This window comes from Neoarius graeffei, chromosome 2, assembly GCF_027579695.1.
Source record: "Neoarius graeffei isolate fNeoGra1 chromosome 2, fNeoGra1.pri, whole genome shotgun sequence".
Lineage (NCBI taxonomy): Eukaryota > Metazoa > Chordata > Actinopteri > Siluriformes > Ariidae > Neoarius > Neoarius graeffei.
The window spans coordinates 63,069,644-63,092,579 of NC_083570.1; the positions used below are offsets into that span (position 1 = coordinate 63,069,644).

The window sequence follows — 22,936 nt, forward strand, 5'->3', positions numbered from 1 at the left end:
GTGAAGTGGGTAGGTACAGAGTTAAACTAATCTCAACTTTGAGGCAATGTCATTAAGGTGACTACCAATGGGAGTGACGGATACCGTTGACAGACAGGTGACGCCCACACTGAGTTCCCCCAAACGTTTATCATAAGGAGTTCTCCCACCAGAATGTGATTATTTAGTGCCAAGACATCCGATTTGTTATTTTCGTGCAGTGCTTAGCCAGTTATTTCTCTTTCTATAGATTTATCTGATTTTTGATAGGAAGAATGTAGCAAGTTAGTTTACTGTGGCAAGTGATATAACCAGCCATTGTTTTAATTACTAGTGCATCTCAAAAAATTAGAATACCATGAAAAAGTTCCTTTTTTTTCATAATTTAATTCAAAAAGGTAAACTTTCATATATTGTATATTCATTACATGTAAAGTGAAATATTTAAAGCCTTTTTTGTTTTAATTTTGATGATTATAGCTCATGAAAATCAGAAATCCAGTATCTCAAATTATTAGAATATTCCCTAAGATCAATCAAAAAACGGATTTACAATACAGAAATGTCCAACTTCTGAAAAGTATATTCATTTATACACTCAATACTTGGTTGGGGCTCTTTTACCATGAATTACTGTATCAATGCGGTGTGGCATGGAGGTGATCAGTCTGTGGCACTGCTGAGGTGTTATTGAAGCCCAGGTTGCTTTGATAGTGGCCTTCAGCGTATCTGTATTTTTGAGTCGGGTGTTTCTCATCTTCCTCTTGACAATACCCCGTAGATTCTCTATGGGGTTCAGGTCAGGCAAGTTGGCTGGCCAATAAAACACAGTAATATCATGGTCAGCAAACCATTTGGTAGTAGTTCTGGCACTGTGGGTAGGTGCCAAGTCCTGCTGGAAAAGGAAATCAGCATCTCCAAAAAGCTCGTCAGCAGATGGAAGCATGAAGTGCTCTAAAATCTCCTGGTAGATGGCTGTGTTGACTTTGGACTTGATAAAATACAGTGGACCAACACCAGCAGATGACATGGCACCCCAAATCATCACAGACTGTGGAAACTTCACACTGGGCTTCAAACGCCTTGGATTCTGTGCCTCTCCACTCTTCCTCCAGACTCTAGAACCGTGATTTCCAAATTAAACTTTCATCTGAAAAGAGGACTTTGGACCACTGAGCAACAGTCCATTTCTTTCTCTCCTTAGCCCAGATAAGACACTTCTGACATTGTCTCTGGCTCAGGAGTAGCTTGATATTAGGAATGCAAAAGTTGTATCCCCTTTCTTGAAGATGTCTGTTCGTGATGGGTGTTGATACACTGACACCAGCCTCAGTCCACTCCTTGTGAAGCTCTCCCAAGTTCTTGAATCAACTTTTCTTGACAATCCTCTCAAGACTGCGGCCATCCCTGTTGCTTGTGCACCTTTTCCAGCCACCCTTTTCAGCAATGACCTTTTGTGGTTTACCCTCCTTGTGGAGGGCATCAGTGATCATCTTCTGGATAACAGTCAAGTCAGCAGTCTCCCCCATGATTGTGGTTGTGTGTACTGAACTAGACCGAGAGATGCACTGTGTTCATACTGTTTTACTCGAAATGAAATATTCTAATATTTTGAGATGGGTTTTTTTTATGTTTTTGTACTGTATGCCATACTGATTAAAATTAAAATAGAAAAATGCTTGAAACATTTTAGTTTATGTGTAATGAGTCTATAATATATAACATTTTCACTTTCTTAAATAACTGATGGAAAATATTGAATTTTTTCACAATATTCTAATTTTTTTAGATGCTCTAGTAAATAGCTCAATAGTTAACTTACTAGACAGCCTAAAATGTGCCTCAACATAGCATTACAGAAACCAGAAAAAGTTACAGCATTGATCTTAAACTGTACTATCTGTGAACTAAAAGAAATTAAACGTGGGTGAACTGTCACTGTTGAAACATAGCTCTGTTGATATGCATACGCTAGCAATATATTTATGGTCTTGTAGCAAACTAGCCAGCGACTGTTTGCTTCAGTCAGAAACATTTGGGATGGAAAATATCCAAGAGCAACCTAAGCAACCAGAGTTGTGACGAACAAATTGCTTTATGTGTGGATAGCCCTCGTGACCAACTGTCAACTACAGAGTGATGGAAAACAAGCGAATCACTGTGTGTGTGTGTGTGTGTGTGTACGCAGCTTAAGGTGATGGGGTGCTATTCAAGTATTGCCTGAGGAAAGCTGTATTCATGTTTTTGCCATTTGGTGTATACATCTGTTACAATAATTTGGAAATCAATTTAAGACGGGCAGTCAAACAATTACAGACAGATAACAGTGCAATGATAAATCACAAGGCAAAAGAAGATTATGAAGATTCAAATTGATTAAATAAAAAAATACAGTGTGATCATCAGGCTGCATAACCTCAGAGTTTTTTTCCCTAGTGGTAACTGCCGGACCCGGCGCCGTGGGGGGGCGAAAGGGGGTGTCGCCCCCTCGTGGCTACAGCCCCACCCTCTCAACGGAGACTCAGATCACTTAATTGTTTTCTTATGAAAATATAATGTATTATAGACGTATTAATAATTTGCATTTTCAAATACGAAATATTAAGTAGTTGCGCATTGCACAAAAATACATTTCACATAAATCACTACTAAAACTGGCACAGTAGAACAAATCTGATTGGTTGTTATGACACAAGTGCACTGTCTCTGCAATATCCTGTAATATGCAGTCAAGTTTACGGGAGTAGTCTTTCCCCCACCGAATTAAACGAATTCAATCACAATATTGTGAATCCATTTTCTCTCTTTGTAGACTAAGTTTATCTCCATTTACGTTGGTGTATGTGTTCATATGGTCCGCTTTGTGCGCAAATAGCGTAAGAATATGTGTCGTTGACGTCACCCCCCATGCAGCGGGGGTGAAAATTCATCACTTCAGAGTGTTTTGTCCCCTACACGCCTAAACTGGGATCGCGGATTAAGTGGTTAGCGTTGACTCGGTGCGAGTCAGGAAGGCTATTACTGGTGCAGCCGCGGGGTCTGTTGATTTTTTTAAATTATGATTTTGGCCGCCGAGCCAATTACCTTAGACTTGCATTGACGTTTTGTTTTCATGCCGCGGAGCTATTTGTATGTATTTTAAATTTAAAGGACTTGCCTGTAGGTTTGTGTGTGTTGTTTTATGTCTGGCATCTTTCCGGTTGTAATGAGTGTCTGTGAGAAAATTGGAGGGGAGGGGTAACAGGTAGGCACGGGGGTTGATAAAGCGCAACTGCCCTGGTAATATGCCACATGATTTTCCCGGACTAAAGCAACCTTCGGGGCCGTGGTTTTGTGGTTGGCGCAGTTAATTGAAACACGTCAGACCGCCATCACTACTACACACTATATGAAAAATATTTGCCCCCTTGCGATTTCTAATTGCCCCCTTAGTAAACTGTTCCTGGCACCGGGCCTGGTAACTGCATCATTTAGATAGCGGGAATGCTCGAGACTTCACTCTAGGTGGAAGTAACACAGCTCTAATGCCACGGGGGTGGCTCTAAAATGAGAAAGAGCTGTTGTGCAACTGACTACAAATAGATTTAACAAGAAATCAAAGCTCTCTTTTACAGACTGGTGAAAGCTAAATAAAATAAGCAAATGCAGGCAGTATAAACGTTCATAAAGTTTTATTATGAAAAAGCCTACTTATCATTAACTCATTTTAATAAAAAGAATATTTTAGTTTATAAGCTAATATTTTACTCCAACCTTTACAAACGTGTGCAAAAAATATTATTTTTAAAAAATTTTATTTAACAAAAAGAACATTCAAGTTGATAAAGAATAGGAAAATACATGTTTTGTTTTTCATCATAAAATTTTTCATTTCATTTTTTTCAAGTATATCATGGGACAATCAAATCGTGAACCCAAGATCATGAATTGAATCATGAACTGGGTGAACTGTTACATGCCTAACACTACTGTATTTGAATAATGGTGATGAAATGTATCTGTACAGTGGGGATCCATGGAATTTACTTAACAGGTCTTTGGCTGCAAAAAGTTTGAGAAACGCTGCTCTAAACTATGTACTACCAAGATGTACGAACAAGCAACGGAGATAATTAACATGCTATAGTCTGTCCCAGATTAACATGGCCCCAGAGAACTACAAGCTACACATATAAAGTACATAATTCAATTTAACCGTCTGGGGTCTGAGGGTATTTTCTGGCACTCTAATGATTTTGACATGCAGTGATTTTGTTGTCAATTTCAACAAATCTAATCAGTATTTTCAAAGTCATGTGACTTTTTTGTATTCAGCACAAGTTTAGCTATAATATCTATGTAGTATGTATGTCATGATTGTACTTTTTAAAAAGATGTTGTAAAAAGCAGTTTTAGAACAGTGTTGGAATGTGTGAAAAAACATGGCCTTACCCATTGTGACAAACCGTTTGTGTCACTTGAGGTGATTCCGTTCAATCTTAGGACTGCATCAAGCACAAAAACTTAAATCTGCTCCATTGATTTGGACAATTAACTGGCCATCAAAAAAATTATGTCCTATTGTTTTAGGATAAAGGGTTGGGAGTGGGAGGGGTATTCAATCAAAAGAGTAAAAAATTCCATTCCATTCACACAGTGGGTAAGGTCAGGTTTTTTCACACATTCCAACACAGGTCTAAAACTGCTTTTTACAACAGCTTCATTTATCTGGTATTTGACTCTATTTTGGTATTTGACTCTATTCAGTGTGTCTTGAAATTAACTCTTGTACTATTTTACTCAGTTCACAGCCACAACCAACCCTGTTACACAATTACTCTAAATTTGCTCCCACTCCAAATTTTACTCTCTAAACTCAAAACGGAGCAAAATTAACTATTTTTGAGGAAAATACTTTTAACTCTGGAAAAACTGCTCAGTCATTTTTCCTGTGTATGCACTACAGCGCACGCATATCAACTGATACACTCATCAGAAATAGAAGTAATGTTTACACTCAGGGCCAATTTATGCTGACAATGCAGTCCTCGCAGACGGCGTCGCAGATGGTGTCTGCGTAGCCCCCCCCCTTCGCAGACGCTCTGCGGGCACCTCCCAAAAATTGTGACCACCGCAGAAGCCTCGCAGACAGCATCGCAGACAAGAGGGCTCTGATTGGTCCACTCTACATCCGCTGTACACGCACTTCCGCTTCCCTACTTTCCCGGTTTGGTTTGTTTTCACGACCGCCATTTTTAAAAACACGAGCGAAGATGGAGCAGCACAAAGAGCGGTTGATCGAGGAAGTACGTACATCTATACGACTCCAGTTCTAGTCATTATAAGTAACCGGAGGATAAACACTCCACTAACCACACCCACTAACTACTCCTAGTGATTTCGCGACTTCGCGCCCCCTTGCGTTGTGGCGGTGAATAACATCGCGCACGCCTATTACTCCCCGCTCAACGATAAATTACAACTGTCTGCGAAAAGCTATCTGCGAAAGCCTTGTCGCAAGAGCATGCAGAGGCCCTCACTCGAGTTGATCTTCGGCTGGATTGAGTCGAAGTTAAAAAAAGGCACCTCTCATCATCACTGTCACAGTTCTCAAGATTGAATTGAACCACTGTCCTGAATCATGATCGTGCGATCTCGCAACAAGTTTTACCTCCAAATAGCCTAAACCGTAGCCGACACATTTTATCCTGTTTATGGTGGGCATTCCCACCGCAAAAGAGAAACCAACTGAAACCAAGAGTGGGAAAGTGATTATTACGCCGTTGCCATGTGAACAGTCTTTTATGAACGTGTAAGTGTGCGCTCAGAGCTCCGACTCCGGTGTGACTGAGTAAGGGGACAAGTTTTATGTTTCATCTAATTTAGGTAATTTTAAAAACATAATATTATTTGGCAGTGGGCACATAGGAAAGTGAAAAGTATAAAGTTTCTGTTAATATGTTTATCATGCTTGTATGATAAAAGCTCAAAGATATTTATCTAAATACATGACCTACTCATTCTAAACCTGCCGAGCTTCGCCGGCGAAGCTCTCGACCCCAGAAGGTTAATAGCAGTGACTTGTTAATAAGTTGAGTTAGAGGGGTCTAATGGCATGTGATAATGTACCTGGATTGTAGTGGAATATGATGTTGAGGAGGTCTTGGTCCCCCCATGTGATATTGAGCTTGTATTTCTGTAGTAGTGGCATAAGCAAGTCCGTCCATCTCAGGTGAACTGTTGTCATATCATTCTGGTCAAACAATGCAGAAACACCATTATAGTAAACAGTGTTTAGTCGAAAATTGTGCTTTACAAAACTAACTGTCTCATAGCTTTCCACATAGTGATTAACATTTGGGTGCTTTGATGAGCAGTGAATATAGCAAGCAAACAAAATACACAGCTTTTACTTTTTTACTTCATTATTCTGTGGCCTTCTGGTTGAATTGACACTGATATGTCTACATGTTTTAAATGAATATTGCTTCTTCCTATTTAAAGAAGGAAAGCATGATGAAACACTTTCAACAGCGAAGAAATCTGAGAATCTAACCAGCAGAATATCAGTGACCTCTGCTGGTTTATACTAGCATTAAAATCCCTTAAATGTTCTCATCTTACATGTATCTTAAAACACAAATCTGCCTTCTTAACTCTCGTTTCCAAATAACCAGATAAAACCCACACTCACAAAACATAAACACACACATTCCCTTATATACCTTGAAGCGTTTGGCTCTGATGCGCGTCATATTCATAAGCATGACTCCAGAGTTGACACCAGTTTTGCCATAATACGGGTGCCGTGCAAATCGGTTATACCAGCCGATTCTCGGCTCCTCGTGCTCAGGTGCCATGGCTGCCATGTGACTGCTGTTAAACTGGGAAAGAAAATTCCAGATCTGTTCTACTGGCTGCAGGAACAGGATGTCCGTGTCCACGTAGAGCAGAGAATCCACCTCAGCGAGGATGAGCTAAGAAAAACAACACCAGTAATGTTCACCTGCTGTGCTCAGGCCAGTTTTAAGGAATACAAGCAATTCAAATGAGCTGCTTAATCCTTCTCCTAATTAATTTGGCAGACATGTGTCAAGGTGAACCTGCTCTGTACATGTTTGCATAATCTCTGTTCTTGGTGTTTTCAAGCAAACTGATTGGAATGAAAGAATGATGCCTGAGGCCACACCAAGATCACCAGGATTATAAAAATATACTCACAGGCAGGAAAAGCCTTTGGGAAGCACAAGGTTTAAACAGTCTCTTCCATTCCTTGGCATTATCCCTGGGGAAGGTGATGGGGTAGGTAGTGTAGTTAAATTTAGAACGGAACCTTACTGGCCATGACTCCAACTGGAAAAGAACAGACACAGTCACAACACTGGATCATTAACACATACTTGCACAACCAAATTACTCCCCACACACCCCCTCTTTCTCTCTTGCCATTTTATCTAGATCACAGAAAGTCCGATAGTCCAGTGATAGCAAAAGATGAAGTACGACTACGGCCATGCCAGGGCGACAGATGGATGTAATGGCCGGAAGAGTTTTATTGAAAACACGCTAGCAAACAGGGCAGAGTCGAAAAACAGGCAGTAGCTGAGTGAGGCACAGACAAGATACCAGAGGTTATACAATACTCAGTCAAAAACGGAAACAGGGTCAAAACCAGAAAAGTGATACAAAATACAAGACTTTCACAAAGTCTGTGTGTTACTGAGAGTCCTTATATGTATGCGCTGTGATTGAGCTCTAATCAGGAACAGGTGCATGCTAATTAGTCCTATATGCATGTGCACACTTTACAGTCTGGCTGCGCGCTCTGAGCTCCAACATGCGTGGATGTGAAAGCTGTAACCAGACAACTGTTTGACACATCAAGTTTGTTATTCAATAGTAACTATACAGTAACAATGTAAAGTGAAAGCGCTGGTTCACTGCTGTCCACCAGGCACCCAGCAGAGTCACACCATAATAAATGTTGTGGTGTTGTTTCTGGTGCATGGCATGCGGTGTTAAAGAAAGGAATAAGTATGTATCGTAACTGCGATGCGCATCTCATTATCGGTATCACGGTCACAAGACAATGCAGCAATTTAGTGACGCAAAACACTACACAATTCGATGGCTTGTATGCTATAATATTATTATTATTATATCCAGGTTGATTTTGTGCCCTTGTAAATATTATTTCGCTCATACACTCATCGGGAGCTCTGCTTTTAGGCATTGCCTAAATATCTATCTTAGCTTGGATATCCATGTCGGCATTTCGCACTAGGTGTGACAAAGATTACTGCACAGCAATGCCTATTAGAGGTTTAGTTATTACATTTCAGTCAAGTTGATCTGAACACTGAAACTGCTGCTCCTGAGAAAGGTTGGAGTGTAAAACCAAGAAAATCATTTGCTCTTGATTTTTTCAGGTGTTCACACCGAGAGTAAATCAGTGGTTCTCAAAGTGGGGTCCCTGAAGCATAGTCACAGGGATCATAGCTTTATAAAAAATATAAATAAATAAACTGGTAGAAATCATAACGTCATACTGTCAAAGTTTTGTTTGGGGGTCCAAGCACAAAAGTTGACTCAGACTCACCCTGTGTCCGAAATCGCTCACTCGTTCACGACTCCCTATACAGGGAATTACTATATAGTGAGCCCATTGGTAAAATGAAAAAACGCTTTCGGACACTCGTCTGTCGCGCTGGTATTTATGTCATTACTGTCGCACAATTAAAACGTGCCAGATCAGTCGGCTGGTGGGTTTTCAAAATAATAAATACGTGCATGTATTTTTCTGATAAATACATATTATACTGAGCGTATTTCCCACATTAATAAATACAAAGTACCTGCATCCTTCATTTTTTTTTAAAATCAAGGCTGAATACTTCACTGCTGCCTTTTATTAAATCAAATTTGAGACTTTTAATTTGATTTCTTTCAGCGTGACCGCAATGCACGATGGGATATATTGCTTTAGTTAGTGACCATCGTTGTACACTACTTTTTGTGATGCACTGTGGGATACTTTGAGTGCATTATATAGGGTGTAAATAATCCTCACTAAGGTTTCAGACAGCACTACAAAACGACGTCCCCACTATACAGTGAGTAGGGAGCGATTTCGGACACAGGGCCAGCGTGTTCCGTCAGTGGAATTTTCAGGAACAGGACGTTCTAAGCTCAAAAAAAAAAAAAACATTTCAGTCTATACTGTGAAAGTCTGTGGAATCTATTTCACAGTTTAAGGGGTCCCTGGCTGGAAAAAGGTTTAGAACCACTGTTCGAAATAATTATGTACTGGACTAAAGTTGCAGATTTTACTTTAGTTACAGTAGCTCCCCAGGTAAATCAGACCTGAATAGCGTTCAGCCCAAAAGAAACCGCAAGTGGATAAATACTTCAAAATTCATCACATATGAAGGTGCATGTATTTTCACATGACTGCAGCCTGAAATTACTTTCTTTTACATTGTGCTTTGTTCCCGTCAATCATTTCCCTATTAGGTTAGAGTCTGTCTGTTCATCTAATATCCACAAAAACATCTTGAGAGAAATGTAAGCACTGAACTCACAGCATCTCTGAAGCCAGAATGAAGCTCATCCTCAGCAAAGATGTGAAAGTGGAGAGCTCTGTGACTAAAGAGAACTGCAGACTTTAGCATGGTGAGAGTCTCTTCCAGCCTGGGGCCACATGCCACCACTGCCAACCTGACCGGCTCACCTCTGTCCACCTCGAACGATGTTTTATCCGTAGCATACCTGCAGAACGGCACAACATAGACGAGCTGGTCAGACGCAAGACAGGCTGAAAAGATCAAGGGCCATGTGGTCATTCCTTTCAGGTAAGGTGCTTAGCACTGATGGGGAAGGACAAGAGAGAATCAAGATTTCGAGGATGCCTGGTTTAGAGTTCAAACAAATGTCAGTCTAACTTTCATGACTATAAACTCGCAACCAATGTTCAAGTCAACCCATCCTACCTACGAGCCGACTCCATAAAGCAGTTCTTTCCACAAACATCACGGGGCAGTCTCCAATAGGGATTCCAGTGTGTGACAGACATTGACTTACACCTGACAAAACGAGAAAAATAGGCTCTACATCAGGCGTGACGTAGAGCACTTCAGAGTTTAGTGCTATACTCACTCATCGAACACATCCGATTCATCACCTAATGACCAAGGAGATGAAATTGGTGTGCGCTACCCAAATTTCTCAAGGGTTTTTGCCTTCCTGGATAGGAATCTGACACTCCTTTCTTTAATAGCTCTGCTTCTCGTGAGTCCATTAACGGCAACGCAAATCTTTCACCATCAAGCTTTGGTCCAGATCAGCGATCACAGCAGTCAGGGGAAACTGACAGCCCATATACTCACTATCTTTGAAACAGAAATGCAAATACAGACTTGTAGCAGAAGGAGTATAGTGACAGGACTACGGTGGGGTTTACATTAGACCGTATCAGCGGATCATCAGATTAACGTTTTTAAAAACGATTAGCGTGCACACAGCAACGCCAATACACGATTCGCGTGCACACAGCAACGCCAATACACGGATACGCTAATCACACGACTAATTCGGCACGTAAGTTGAAATGTGTCAGTGCGGCTCATCGCTTCCTCCTCAGCGGCTGCGCTCCAAATCACTCCGCCCTGAACAGCGAGTGCCCTCTGGAGGGTGCGCACTCCGGCCCTGCGCAGCTCACAGAGCGCGCGAGTGTAGTGCACAAGCAGTGATTCGGGACTGAGCCGCTGTGCGCAAGTCACTTACCACTTGCAAGTGGAAGGATGGCAAGCCTAAAGACAATCATAACTACACAATGGGCAGTATTTGCATCAGTATTTGCAGTATTTTCATACTTTTATACTCTTTAATGAAAGGTGATACAAGGTGGAAGTCCGCGCCGTTTTTCAGCAGTCGCGTCACATGACCAACGCCAGCGAATCAGGAAGGTGGATGTCACAGTGACGTTGTCCAATGACGACGCCAGCTAGAGCTCAGCACAGCGTATCTGCGTATTCTCAATGTTTACACAGCACCGGATCAGACACGATCTGGATTGAATACGTGGACCCTGGCGGATTCCCGTTTCCCGGCATTTCCAGGCGGTTTAATGTAAACGGACAGTGCATCCGCGAAGAAAACGAGACAGATACGGTCTAATGTAAACTTGGCCTACGAGTATAGCAAGTGTGGTGGTGTTAAACTTGCTTGCACCAACCTAATTTATATTTATACACTACCGTTCAAAAGTTTGGGGTCACTTTGAAATGTCCTTATTTTTGAAAGAAAAGCACTGTTCTTTTCAATGAAGATGACTTTAAACTAATCAGAAATGCACTCTATACATTGCTAATGTGGTAAATGACTATTCTAGCTGCTGGTTTTTGGTGCAATATCTCCATAGGTGTATAGAGGCCCATTTCCAGCAACTCTCACTCCAGTGTTCTAATGGTACAATGTGTTTGCTCATTGCCTCAGAAGGCTAATGGATGATTAGAAAACCCTTGTACAATCATGTTAGCACAGCTGAAAACAGTTGAGCTCTTTAGAGAAGCTATAAAACTGACCTTCCTTTGAGCAGATTGAGTTTCTGGAGCATCACATTTGTGGGGTCGATTAAATGCTCAAAATGGCCAGAAAAATGTCTTGACTATATTTTCTATTCATTTTACAACTTATGGTGGGAAATAAAAGTGTGACTTTTCATGGAAAACACAGAATTGTCTGGGTGACCCCAAACTTTTGAACGGTAGTATATATATAATGTGTTGTCCATCCTTTTTTTAAACTGATATTAGGAAATATTCTCTAATAATTTGAAATACTGGATTTCTGATTTTCATGAGCTATCAGCCATAATCATTAGATTAAAAAAGGCTTGAAATATTTCACTTTAATGAATATAGAATACGTCTTTTTTTTAATTAAATTACGATTTTTTTTAACTTTTTCCACGATATTCTTAGATGCACTAGTCTAGTAGCCTATAGCATTTGCAACTGTGTATTAATCTGTATAATTAATACACCGTTCGCCAACCACCTTAATGCCTCAATTTAATTTCTGTGTTAATTAACTAAACTGCGTGCACTTTTTTTTTAAACTCGTCCAAACTACACATCCTGCTTAACATCATTAAATTATATTATCAGACATTAAAGTTTACGTGCAGCACGGTAGCTAAACAACCAAGCTACATGTTAGCATGCTAAATACCCGGTAGGCTAGTTAGCAAGATTTATAAGAAGAAATGTAAATATATTCATAGATATGTTTTACATCGAACCAGCGTTTTAATTTCACTACATATATATCTCATGACTCCGTTCTCTTTAAAACAGCCAGACCAGATATAGCCGACATTTTGTATAAACTTTTTGTTTATTAGTTGTTAGCTTGCTAACTTGCTAGCGCTACCTGTGTTCGGAGCGAGGCTGGCTGAGGCCTGCTGCACGCGCGCCTCGGCCCGGTAGCGGCTCGCGCCATCCGGCCTCGGTCTCCAGAGAGGACGCGAGTTGCTCAAACACGTACAGCACCGACACGAACACCGCGATCACACACACGGACACAACACGGACGTGTCGACGCATTTTTTGACGCATCTGAAAAAGTCACGTCATGGCTGACGGCTCCGAGACGTGTAGCTGACTACAGAGGCGAGGACACCTGAACATCTCGAGTTCGATTCCCCGTCTGGAGCTGCAAGGCCTGCTAACCTTCACATCACTGCAGCGCGGCTAATGCTAGCAGATTAGCACAACACTGCACTTAGCACAGTTTACACAAATAAAACACTACCACATCTACACACACACCTGGGACATTGTAGAATATTTTGCCTTTTTATTTGTAAATGCAATATAAACCTTAACCGAGAAGCACCACAGTAAATCTGAATTATTTGATTCTGTATAAAATCCTTGATAAAGGATTTCACATACACTACCGTTCAAAAGTTTGGGGTCACCCAGACAATTTTGTGTTTTCCATGAAAAGTCACACTTTTATTTCCCACCATAAGTTGTAAAATGAATAGAAAATATAGTCAAGACATTTTTCTGGCCATTTTGAGCATTTAATCGACCCCACAAAATAATGTGATGCTCCAGAAACTCAATCTGCTCAAAGGAAGGTCAGTTTTATAGCTTCTCTACGAGCTCAACTGTTTTCAGCTGTGCTAACATGATTGTACAAGGGTTTTCTAATCATCCATTAGCCTTCTGAGGCAATGAGCAAACACATTGTACCATTAGAACACTGGAGTGAGAGTTGCTGGAAATGGGCCTCTGTACACCTATGGAGATATTGCACCAAAAACCAGCAGCTAGAATAGTCATTTACCACATTAGCAATGTATAGAGTGCATTTCTGATTAGTTTAAAGTCATCTTCATTGAAAAGAACAGTGCTTTTCTTTCAAAAATAAGGACATTTCAAAGTGACCCCAAACTTTTGAACAGTAGTGTACTTAACCCTTTATGAGAAACATGGCTTTTCTTGCAAAATCTAAGCACTTTAATTTCAAACTGCTTCTTTACAGACACAAGAAACATGGAAAATAGAGCTACAGTTTCTTATCAAGCACTCTAACCAATATAATTATCTAAAAAAAATTGCTTTTAAAGTTCATATTGCAAAAGTGAGTTTGGGAGGGGAGGGGGGGTGAATATGAATAAAATGGTCTGGGATTAATTAACATAACACACAGTGCAATGCATATAAAAAGGGACACTCCAACCCTTCTCAGGAACATTCACTGCATCCAGCATGAATACACGGATGCACATCTGTCCAAAATAGTATTTTAAAGAGAGAGAGACATGCTGATGATGGACGTACAGAACACAATGATGGAAAACCCCTGAATATTTTAAGGTTTACAAGCTGATCAACAACAGTAACCCCTGGGAAGAAGTCTTTAACTTCTGAACTTTTTATAGCACTGAACACAGATCACACATGTGCAGTGTCGTAAAGTAAGAAGCAGTATAACACATTTTTTTTTTATAAAACTCTGTGACTGTAATATTTGATAAAGTAAATAGCAAACAACTTTCTCAAAACAAGAAAACAATGCCACGTACTGTGTCCAAATCATTTATAACCACGTCAGTACTTAAAACTAGGGATGCATCAATAGCATTTTTTCCCCCAGACCATCTACGTGTCTTCAGTACTCATTCACCGATATTGATAAACTGGGTGACCTATTTAGGATTAATTAAATCAGTGACATCATGGAGTATTTTTTGTTCACGTTGGTCGCTGTTGGAAATTAACTTCTCGGCTGAGTGTCATGTTTAAGGGCGCCCAAGCCGAGTAGCACTGGTGAGTGTGGTCATTAAAAATGAGGACAAAGTGCTGTGAATTATACCTTAACTTGCAAGCCAAGTGTAAAACATGCCAAGCGAGGGAAAAGGAAGTGTGCATGTCTCAGTGCTTGCAGAACTGAAGTGCTCTCGTTTTCTCTGCATGCTCACTTCACTGCTCCACGCTTGCGAATATCTTTGCGTGTGCACAATTCACAGTACCCTGCGGTTATTTGTAATGACCATGCTTCTCGATACTGCTCCGTGTGTACAGGTCAACTATGCCTGAGCACTACGGAAACATCATGTTTTATTAGGTTACTTGTACCGAAGATGCGGTTTTGATATTTTCACAGAACGCCCTTCACAGTCTGTCTTGTTTCGAGTCCTAATCATGAAATAAGTCCAGATGACTGTCTTTTTGTAATGTTTTGCCTGTTCAAAAGCATGGCAAGGTACATTAGGCTTCCATCACGATTACTGGATGCTGATAGTGGAACATTTTTATGAGTATAAGTAAATGAGCATGGTATCAAACCATTACCCAATACCAGTACTGATGCATCCCTACATAAAACTCTTCACATTTATGTTCTGTAAACTTTCCACTTTTGTGAAAATCATACCAAAATATTCCTCAATAAAAGAATGAACAATACAAACAATATTGAACATCACAATATTATGGCCATATACTCTATTAGTGGATCTCAAGCTCAGTCCCCATGCTTGTGTTCTCCTGGATCTCAGACCTCTAGCCCTCAGTCTCATCCAGCCCCCCCGCCCCCCTTCTTTTTCGTTTACATTATCAGTCAGGTGAGATCGAGCCTGGAAAGTACCACTTGGTACATTCTTTTTACTTCCAGAACACACATCAGTAACTGTCTGAGTCAGCAAGTTGTCCCATGACTTCAGAAAGAATGAGATGTTAATAAGAACAAAAACAGTCTCTAAAACAATATATTCCTAAAAATCACACTGATGGTTGCTTTACATGGGCAGTATTATAACTTCTGGCTACTCAACCGAGACCTTCCTATGAGCTTAGTGCAGTGACTGTTTGCGGGGAAACTCCAAACCCCATCCAGTCCAGTCAAAAAAAGGAGTGGGGATATGTGCGGGAAAAATCTTTGACCTTCAGTAAAATGTTGGGCTTATCAGAAGGCTAGTGTGCTTCTCCGTTGACTGATGAGCCTTCACCTCGAGGAGATGATGATCTGGAGACTGCTCTCTCAGTGTTATCTGAGCTGGATCCACTTTGGCTGCGCAGGTCTGCTGACGTGGCTGTGGATGAGGATGAGCTTGTGGAGGAGGATAAGGGCTTTGCTTTCTCCTTAAAGTCTGTGATGATGACTGTCAGGTCTCCCACTGTGACTTCCAGGTGCTGTGCACTGCTTCGGTCAATGTTTTTTAACCTTGGCCTGTAGACAACATGCGCAAAAAAAAAAAAATGTTTATAGGTTAATCAAATAAGGGATTGGGTCAGAACTTTGGATTGCTTTCCAATCACGTTTGGTGCAGTCTTGCACAATATTTTAATAAGCTGGAAAACTTGAAGCCATTTTCCATTAAAATCAAAACACTGCTGAAAATTCCAGTAAACTGACTGCTGGAAATGAAATGAAGTTGTGCAACTGAAGCCTGAGTAAGACTTAACATTTTGCCAATCATATTAAAAATAAGATGAAACATTTAACACATTCTCTGATCAAAACAATCTTAAACTAAATTTCATGCTACATTTCAAACACTACAGAGGTCTAAACCCAGTCGAAATTCCCCTACCTCATCTTTTTGTGGCTGTTCTTTTTCATTGTTGGCTCCCTGTCGTTTTTGTCCTTCTCCGTCTTTTCCTTCTTCTCTTTTTTGGGTTGTGTGGGTGAAGCAAACTGCGGAGGTACTTGCTGAGCCACAAGCTGTGAAACGGCACGAGGTTTCCTGGAAGAGGGTGTTGGATGAATAATGATGATGACATCATGGAGAGTGTAAAGTCAGGGCTAATGGGGTCATTAGTGGTCAGCACTAAACAAGGGGTTGTATTCCAAATCCCAAAACCTAAAATGCTGGGATCTTACTAAGCGGATTTCTGCTACTGGCAATACAAAAGACCAAGAGCCAAAAAGTAACTATAAACTGGCTGATTTGGGGAAAACTTTAAGTTCAAAGCATTTTACTGCTAAAAAACAGATCTTGAAACTATGACAACTGAAGCACAGTCCAGAGGACTATCTGAAATAGCAGATGCGGGCAACTCACGAGTCAAGTTATCACGGTTCAAAATATTTTAAGTATTCCATGGCAAAAGGCTTTTAAAAAGGAGATCTTTTGATGACCAGTAGACTGCAATGATTGTAATTCCAAAGGCAGATACCACAACTACCAGGAGAAGCTATGCATAAAGAGATTTTACAGCTCGCTGCTACTTACTCAAAGTAAAATGCAGTTACACACAGTGCACATGTGCTGAGACTATAATGTGATTAAATATTCAGTAAAAGCTCTTTTCAGACCACATACACACACTTCAACGATAACGGTATGGCTACAGCAGACTTTTAATCTAATTACGTAGTTATTAAATATAAAGTAAATGCTTGTCTACTCCAACTCAAAACATGCTATGCATTTATAAAGTGACCGTTAACCAAGCATAGACGGTATCTGTTTTCACATATAAAATTAAAGACGTGATCATTTTTCACCACCACGCTACTCTGTTAGCCAATCAGAAAATTCATCCAAAGTTATCAAAAACAAACCCACGACACTGGCTCATGGCTTCTTTACTGAAAACTCATCCAGTTATAAGCTGCCACTTTGAGATCCAAGTAGTAAGATAAAAAAAATTTTTTAATATAGTGCAATATCTGAAACCTACATGCTAATGCACGATTCATAATTTTTTTTTTTTTAACTACAAGCAAAGTTGCACGATGGTCCTTCTTAAGTCAATTCTAGGCCAGAAAACTAGCATTTCAAGTGCAAGTTATTCAAAAGCCAAAACTAAAAGCATACAGGATAAAAGTCATCACCTGGATGAAAGATCCTTTAACCAATAACATTTAGACAGAGTCAGAGTTTTAAGCTTTGTCTCTCTGCTTTCAGGTTTCATGTAACATACTAAACGACATAAAGACATTATTTGACAATGTAATTAATAAAAAAAAATAAGCAAGCGCAAAATGGTCAGGTTAATGGTGTGATCATTTTCTAACAAGCCAGTCGAGTTCACACTGTCCAATAGGTTTATCATCTTAAGACACACCAATATGCACTTTCATATTTATATTTCAATAATGTGTAATTACTTAAATTACAAAAAATGTGAGTAACAATTCTTCTGGAGGAGAATTATTTTTTGAGTATCAAAATCTGTCAGTGTCACCTTCATCCAGACTGCTCAGTATTCAGTGTCTATAGTTGCATTAAGACAAATGATCACATCCAGAACATTAACTCATTAAAGACAGAAAAAGGATACTTGCGGTTATGAATGTAAACCATCAAGAACTGATCTGAGCAAAACATTTTAAATGTAAAGTGCAGATGCTTGTAATGCGAAAATAACCTACAGACAATTTGTGTGTCTTGGTGTGGTATAACAACTACTGCTACTTTATTTTATTTTAGACAGCACCCTCCCACAGATCCAGTTCAGTCAAAGGTTTTTTTTTTTTTGTGTCATCTAATGCTAATATTCCTTCCCTCCTCTTCAGTAACTGCTTCATCCTGGTCAGTATCATGCCAGATCCAGAGCAGTGTCGCCAACTTAAAGACTTTGTTGCTAGATTTGGTTCAGATTAGACTTACAGACCAATTTAGAAACTTTAATTAAAAAAAAAAAAAGAGCCTCGTGACAACTTTTTGAGCACGTTAGTGACTGTGCTCTCCAGCTCACATCACAGCTGCTGATATAGGAGTTGACAGAGCAGGTTCACACGACATGCCAGCAGTATGGAAAGACCAAGTTGCGCTTATAACCAATCACTGATCAACACTTTCCCACCAACCACCTCACACGCCTTCAGTTAAAACTCTTCTTGGTGATAAGTAATAAAAGCAAATTATTCCATCTGCACCCACGCTTCTACTACCAACTATACGCCTCTCACGACTACTCACCATCACTGCTTCTTTTCTGTCTTGATAGAAAGCAGTCATTTGTAAATGTGGAAAAGTTTAGTTTGTGGTGCCGTGATCAAAGACGACTTTCTTCTAGAAGGATTCTAATCCATTACTTTCTATTCGAATAAAACTTTATTCTATTATAAATTTTATTGTATTCAAAAGGTCTTCAGAAAAATCTCTTTCTTCTTCATGTACCTTAAGTTACACTTTGACATGCCAATGATCAGGATGAATAAAGCAATATTCAAATTAGTCTGTGATGTCATCCGGTGCTTTTTTGAGCATGTTCTAACTACTTTCCTCTGAAAACAGCTGGCAGCACTGATTTCTACATAGATATAAAAAGGACCTTGATGTGGACTGTTCTTTTTGTCAACTGGTTCAAGAAAATCTAGATCAGTTATTTTGGTCTTGTACCTACTCTTGTACTTTTTGGCATGACGTCTGTACATTTATTTCCCAATATAATGATTCTGAACGTCCCCATTCCTATGGGAATATATTGTTTGGCTTTTTTTTTTTTTTAAACTTCCTCTTCTACCAAAAAGAATCAATAGCTTCCTATATCATCAGTTCACTTTTATTGCTTACAAAATATTAATAAATCTAATCTAATTTCAACAATCAATCTTCCTTTGTAACTTCTGAAAACAAAATCAAACCATTACATCAATCCTACACTCTGAAAATAGGAACGCTATTAAAACCTTGAATTTATGTACCCTGTTTAACATTTCCATAAGCTGATTTATGACTTCTGATCCCCTGGCATTATCTGTTTAAGTACTGTCTACATGCTTACTGGGCAGCACAATGGTGTAGTGGTTAACTCTGTCGCCTCACAGCAAGAAGGTCCTAGGTTCGAGCCCAACGGCCAGCGAGGGCCTTTCTGTGTGGAGTTTTACATGTTCTCACGGTTTGCATGTTCTCCGCTCCGGTTTCCCCCACAGTCCAAAGACATGCACGTTAGGTAAACTGGCGGCTCTACGGTAAGTTGACCGTAGGTGTGAATGGTTTGTTTGTCTCTGTGCACCCTGCCTCTCGCTTGCCTGCGACCCGGCTCTTTGGACTGTGGGGGAAACCGACATGGGAAGAACATGCAGAAAGCCGCTGGGCTCGAACCCAGGACCTTCTTGCTGTGAGGCGACAGTGCTAACCATAGCAGCTACAGATAACGGATAGATATATGTGCTGTTTGTGGGAAAAAAGTTGGCAACACTGATCCACAAGGTCCAAATACATCCTAGATGGGACAACGGTCTATCAGACAGGGTTCCTGTTCAGCGTCCAAGGCTGAATGGTCACTGAGCAGATAAAAACCATTCGCAGTATTTGAAACATACTGAAAAAACCTTAAACATCCTACAAACTTTTTGATCAACTGATTAAATCCCCTGACTCTTTTTTTTTTAAACTGGATGAGCAGTGTGAGCCCTGCACAGGGGACACTGCAGACACACAAACACAACGAGGGTCAGTTTAAAGTCTCCAGTGCAGCTACCGGGATGCTTCCGTGAGGAAACCGGAGGAAACGCACGAGACCCCGGGGAGAACCGGTGAGGAGCGGAGGTGAGGTGAGGCCACCCAGTGCACCGCCGTTTACACTATTATTATTATGATTAACTATAAGAAGATACAAACACTTTGGCGCAAACTGAGTCAAGCTGGCTTTACGACAGTGTGTGAAATAAGACTGAAAGCGAGTGGTGATGAGGATCCGGTGGCCGCTCGCGCTCTTACCGTGTGGATGTGCCCTTCCTAACGTCGCACATCATGCACTTGAACGCCTCGGCGGTGTTCCTGAAAGTGCACACACTACAGTCCCAACAGCCCTCGTCTGACGGCGGCTTGCAATGTCTCTTTGGCCTTCAAAACAAAACACAAAGACACAAGGGAATACGGTTTTTCACACATTCACACACAACAGAGACATGTGCCAGGCCAGTGACCCGCCACAGCTGCGCAGCCCGGGCAGCAGAACCTCGCCTGTTTATGCCGCTAATGGTTGTTGAAACAAAACAAGCTATCCGCCATGTACGCTTATGCGAGCGCCCCACGTCTGAACGCTGAGTTACAAACAAGCTACACAGGGCCTGGTTTTCACAGCGCTGCTACAGCCTGCTCTTTACCTTGTCGGACTCTTCTTATCGCCCATTTTAAACCGATGTAGCAGTAATTAAAGTGTACAGAAATTCGACCCTAATAACTCCCGCGGAACAACCGCTCTCCAGCTGTCGCGAAAACTCCAGGCGGAAGTCGCTCACGTGGTGCGAGCACGAGCCAATCACGAGGCAGGTTCTGGTGAGTTATGGATCGGGAAGCGCTGTGGCCACTCAAACATTGGGCAGAAATATGAGAGTTCGAATCCCACCATCATAAAAGTATGAAAGTCTGTTTCCGCCACTCGGAAAAAAAAGTATCTCGTAATTATGACTGTATCTCATAATTGAGATTTGTCATAACTATGACGTCATAATAATATTGAAATAATAATAAGTGTGGAATGGTGGTGTAGTGGTTCGCACTGCCGCCTCACAGCAAGAAGGTCCTGGGTTCGAGCCCAGCAGCCTTTCTGTGCGGAGTTTGCATGTTCTCCCCGTGTCCGCGTGGGTTTCCTCCGGGTGCTCCGGTTTCCCCCACAGTCCAAAGACATGCAGGTTAGGTTAACTGGTGACTCTAAATTGAGCGTAGGTGTGAATGGTTGTCTGTGTCTATGTGTCAGCCCTGTGATGACCTGGCGACTTGTCCAGGGTGTACCCCGCCTCTCACCCGTAGTCAGCTGGGATAGGCTCCAGCTTGCCTGCGACCCTGTAGAACAGGATAAAGCGGCTAGAGATAATGGATGGATGAATAATAAGTATTGAAAAAAGTATCATAAGCAGTTTTGCACTCAAGTTTCCATTAATGAAGAGTTATAACATCAACGAAATGGACTCATAATTGAGATATTATGTCATAACTATGATGTCATAATAATATTGAAATAATAATAATAGGGGCAGCATGGTGGTGTAGTGGTTAGCACTGTCGCCTCACAGCAAGAAGGTCCTGGGTTCGAGCCCAGCGTCCAGCGAGGGCCTTTCTGTGTGGAGTTTGCATGTTCTCCCCATGTCTACATGGGTTTCCCCCACAGTCCAAAGACATGCAGGTTAGGCTAATTGGTGACTCTAAATTGACTGTGAGTGTGAATGGTTGTCTGTGTCTATGTGTCAGCCCTGTGATGACCTGGCGACTTGTCCAGGGTGTACCCCGCCTATCACCCGTAGTCAGCTGGGATAGGCTCCAGCTTGCCTGCGACCTGTAGGACAGGATAAGCGGGTACAGATAATGGATGGATGGATGAATAATAATAGTATTGAAAAAAGTATCATGAGCAGTTTTGCACTCAAGTTTCCATTAATGAAGAGTTATAACATCAACGAAATGGACTCATAATTGAGATATTATGTCATAACTATGATGTCATAATAATATTGAAATAATAATAATAGGGGCAGCATGGTGGTGTAGTGGTTAGCACTGTCGCCTCACAGCAAGAAGGTCCTGGGTTCGAGCCCAGCGCCCAGCGAGGGCCTTTCTGTGTGGAGTTTGCATGTTCTCCCCATGTCTACATGGGTTTCCCCCACAGTCCAAAGACATGCAGGTGAGGCTAATTGGTGACTCTAAATTGACTGTGAGTGTGAATGGTTGTCTGTGTCTATGTGTCAGCCCTGTGATGACCTGGCGACTTGTCCAGGGTGTACCCCGCCTCTCACCCGTAGTCAGCTGGGATAGGCTCCAGCTTGCCTGCGACCTGTAGGACAGGATAAGCGGGTACAGATAATGGATGGATGAATAATAATAGTATTGAAAAAAGTATCATGAGCAGTTTTGCACTCAAGTTTCCATTAATGAAGAGTTATAACATCAACGAAATGGACTCATAATTGAGATATTATGTCATAACTATGACATCATAATAATATTGAAATAATAATAATAATAATAGGGGCGGCATGATGGTGTAGTGGTTAGCACTGTCGCCTCACAGCAAGAAGGCCCTGGGTTCGAGCCCAGCGGCCTTTCTGTGTGGAGTTTGCATGTTCTCTCCATGTCTGCATGGGTTTCCTCCGGGTGCTCCGGTTTCCCCCACAGTCCAAAGACATGCAGGTTAGGTTAACTGGTGACTCTAAATTGACTGTGAGTGTGAAGGTTGTCTGTGTCCATGTGTTGGCCCTGCGATGACCTGGCGACTTGTCCAGGGTGTACCCTGCTTCTCACCCATAGTCAGCTGGGATAGGCTCCAGCTTGCCTGCGACCCTGTAGGACAGGATATGTGGCTACAGATAATGGATGGATGGATGAATAACAATAATATTGAAAAAAAGTATCATGAGCAGTTTTGCACTCAAGTTTTCATTAATGAAGAGTTATAACATCAACGAAACTGACTTCATGTTAAAACTGTTAACATTATGGTGGTGTAGTGGTTAGCACTGTCGCCTCACAGCAAGAAGGTCCTGGGTTCGAACCCAGCGAGGGCCTTTC

General features: G+C 41.1%; 2 protein-coding genes across 4 annotated transcripts in view; both read right to left on the reverse strand.

Annotated features, from left to right (window-relative positions):
* The window catches only part of gxylt1a (glucoside xylosyltransferase 1a), a 28,510-nt gene extending 15,787 nt beyond the window's left edge, over positions 1 to 12,723 (reverse strand). The window contains exons 1-6 of one of the 3 annotated variants that reach the window (XM_060914632.1): positions 12,391 to 12,723; positions 9,948 to 10,040; positions 9,540 to 9,726; positions 7,180 to 7,311; positions 6,684 to 6,935; positions 6,088 to 6,211 (exon numbers count right to left, since the gene is read on the reverse strand). In XM_060914632.1, coding sequence (XP_060770615.1) covers positions 6,088 to 6,211; positions 6,684 to 6,935; positions 7,180 to 7,311; positions 9,540 to 9,726; positions 9,948 to 10,040; positions 12,391 to 12,575 — 973 coding nt within the window. In that variant the 5' untranslated portion in view covers positions 12,576 to 12,723. Of the gene's footprint in view, positions 1 to 6,087; positions 6,212 to 6,683; positions 6,936 to 7,179; positions 7,312 to 9,539; positions 9,727 to 9,947; positions 10,065 to 12,390 lie in introns of all 3 variants that reach the window. The other 2 variants (XM_060914630.1, XM_060914633.1) reach the window with 2 other exon arrangements.
* Positions 12,724 to 12,796: 73 nt separating this feature from the next.
* Positions 12,797 to 20,673, reverse strand: yaf2 (YY1 associated factor 2). Its single transcript, XM_060914634.1, has 4 exons — positions 20,539 to 20,673; positions 20,150 to 20,275; positions 16,067 to 16,219; positions 12,797 to 15,702 (listed from the first exon to the last, which is right to left on the reverse strand). Exons 1-4 carry the CDS (start codon positions 20,562 to 20,564, stop codon positions 15,447 to 15,449), a joined length of 561 nt encoding a protein of 186 aa, XP_060770617.1. The 5' UTR covers positions 20,565 to 20,673; the 3' UTR covers positions 12,797 to 15,446.
* Positions 20,674 to 22,936: the final 2,263 nt, after the last annotated feature.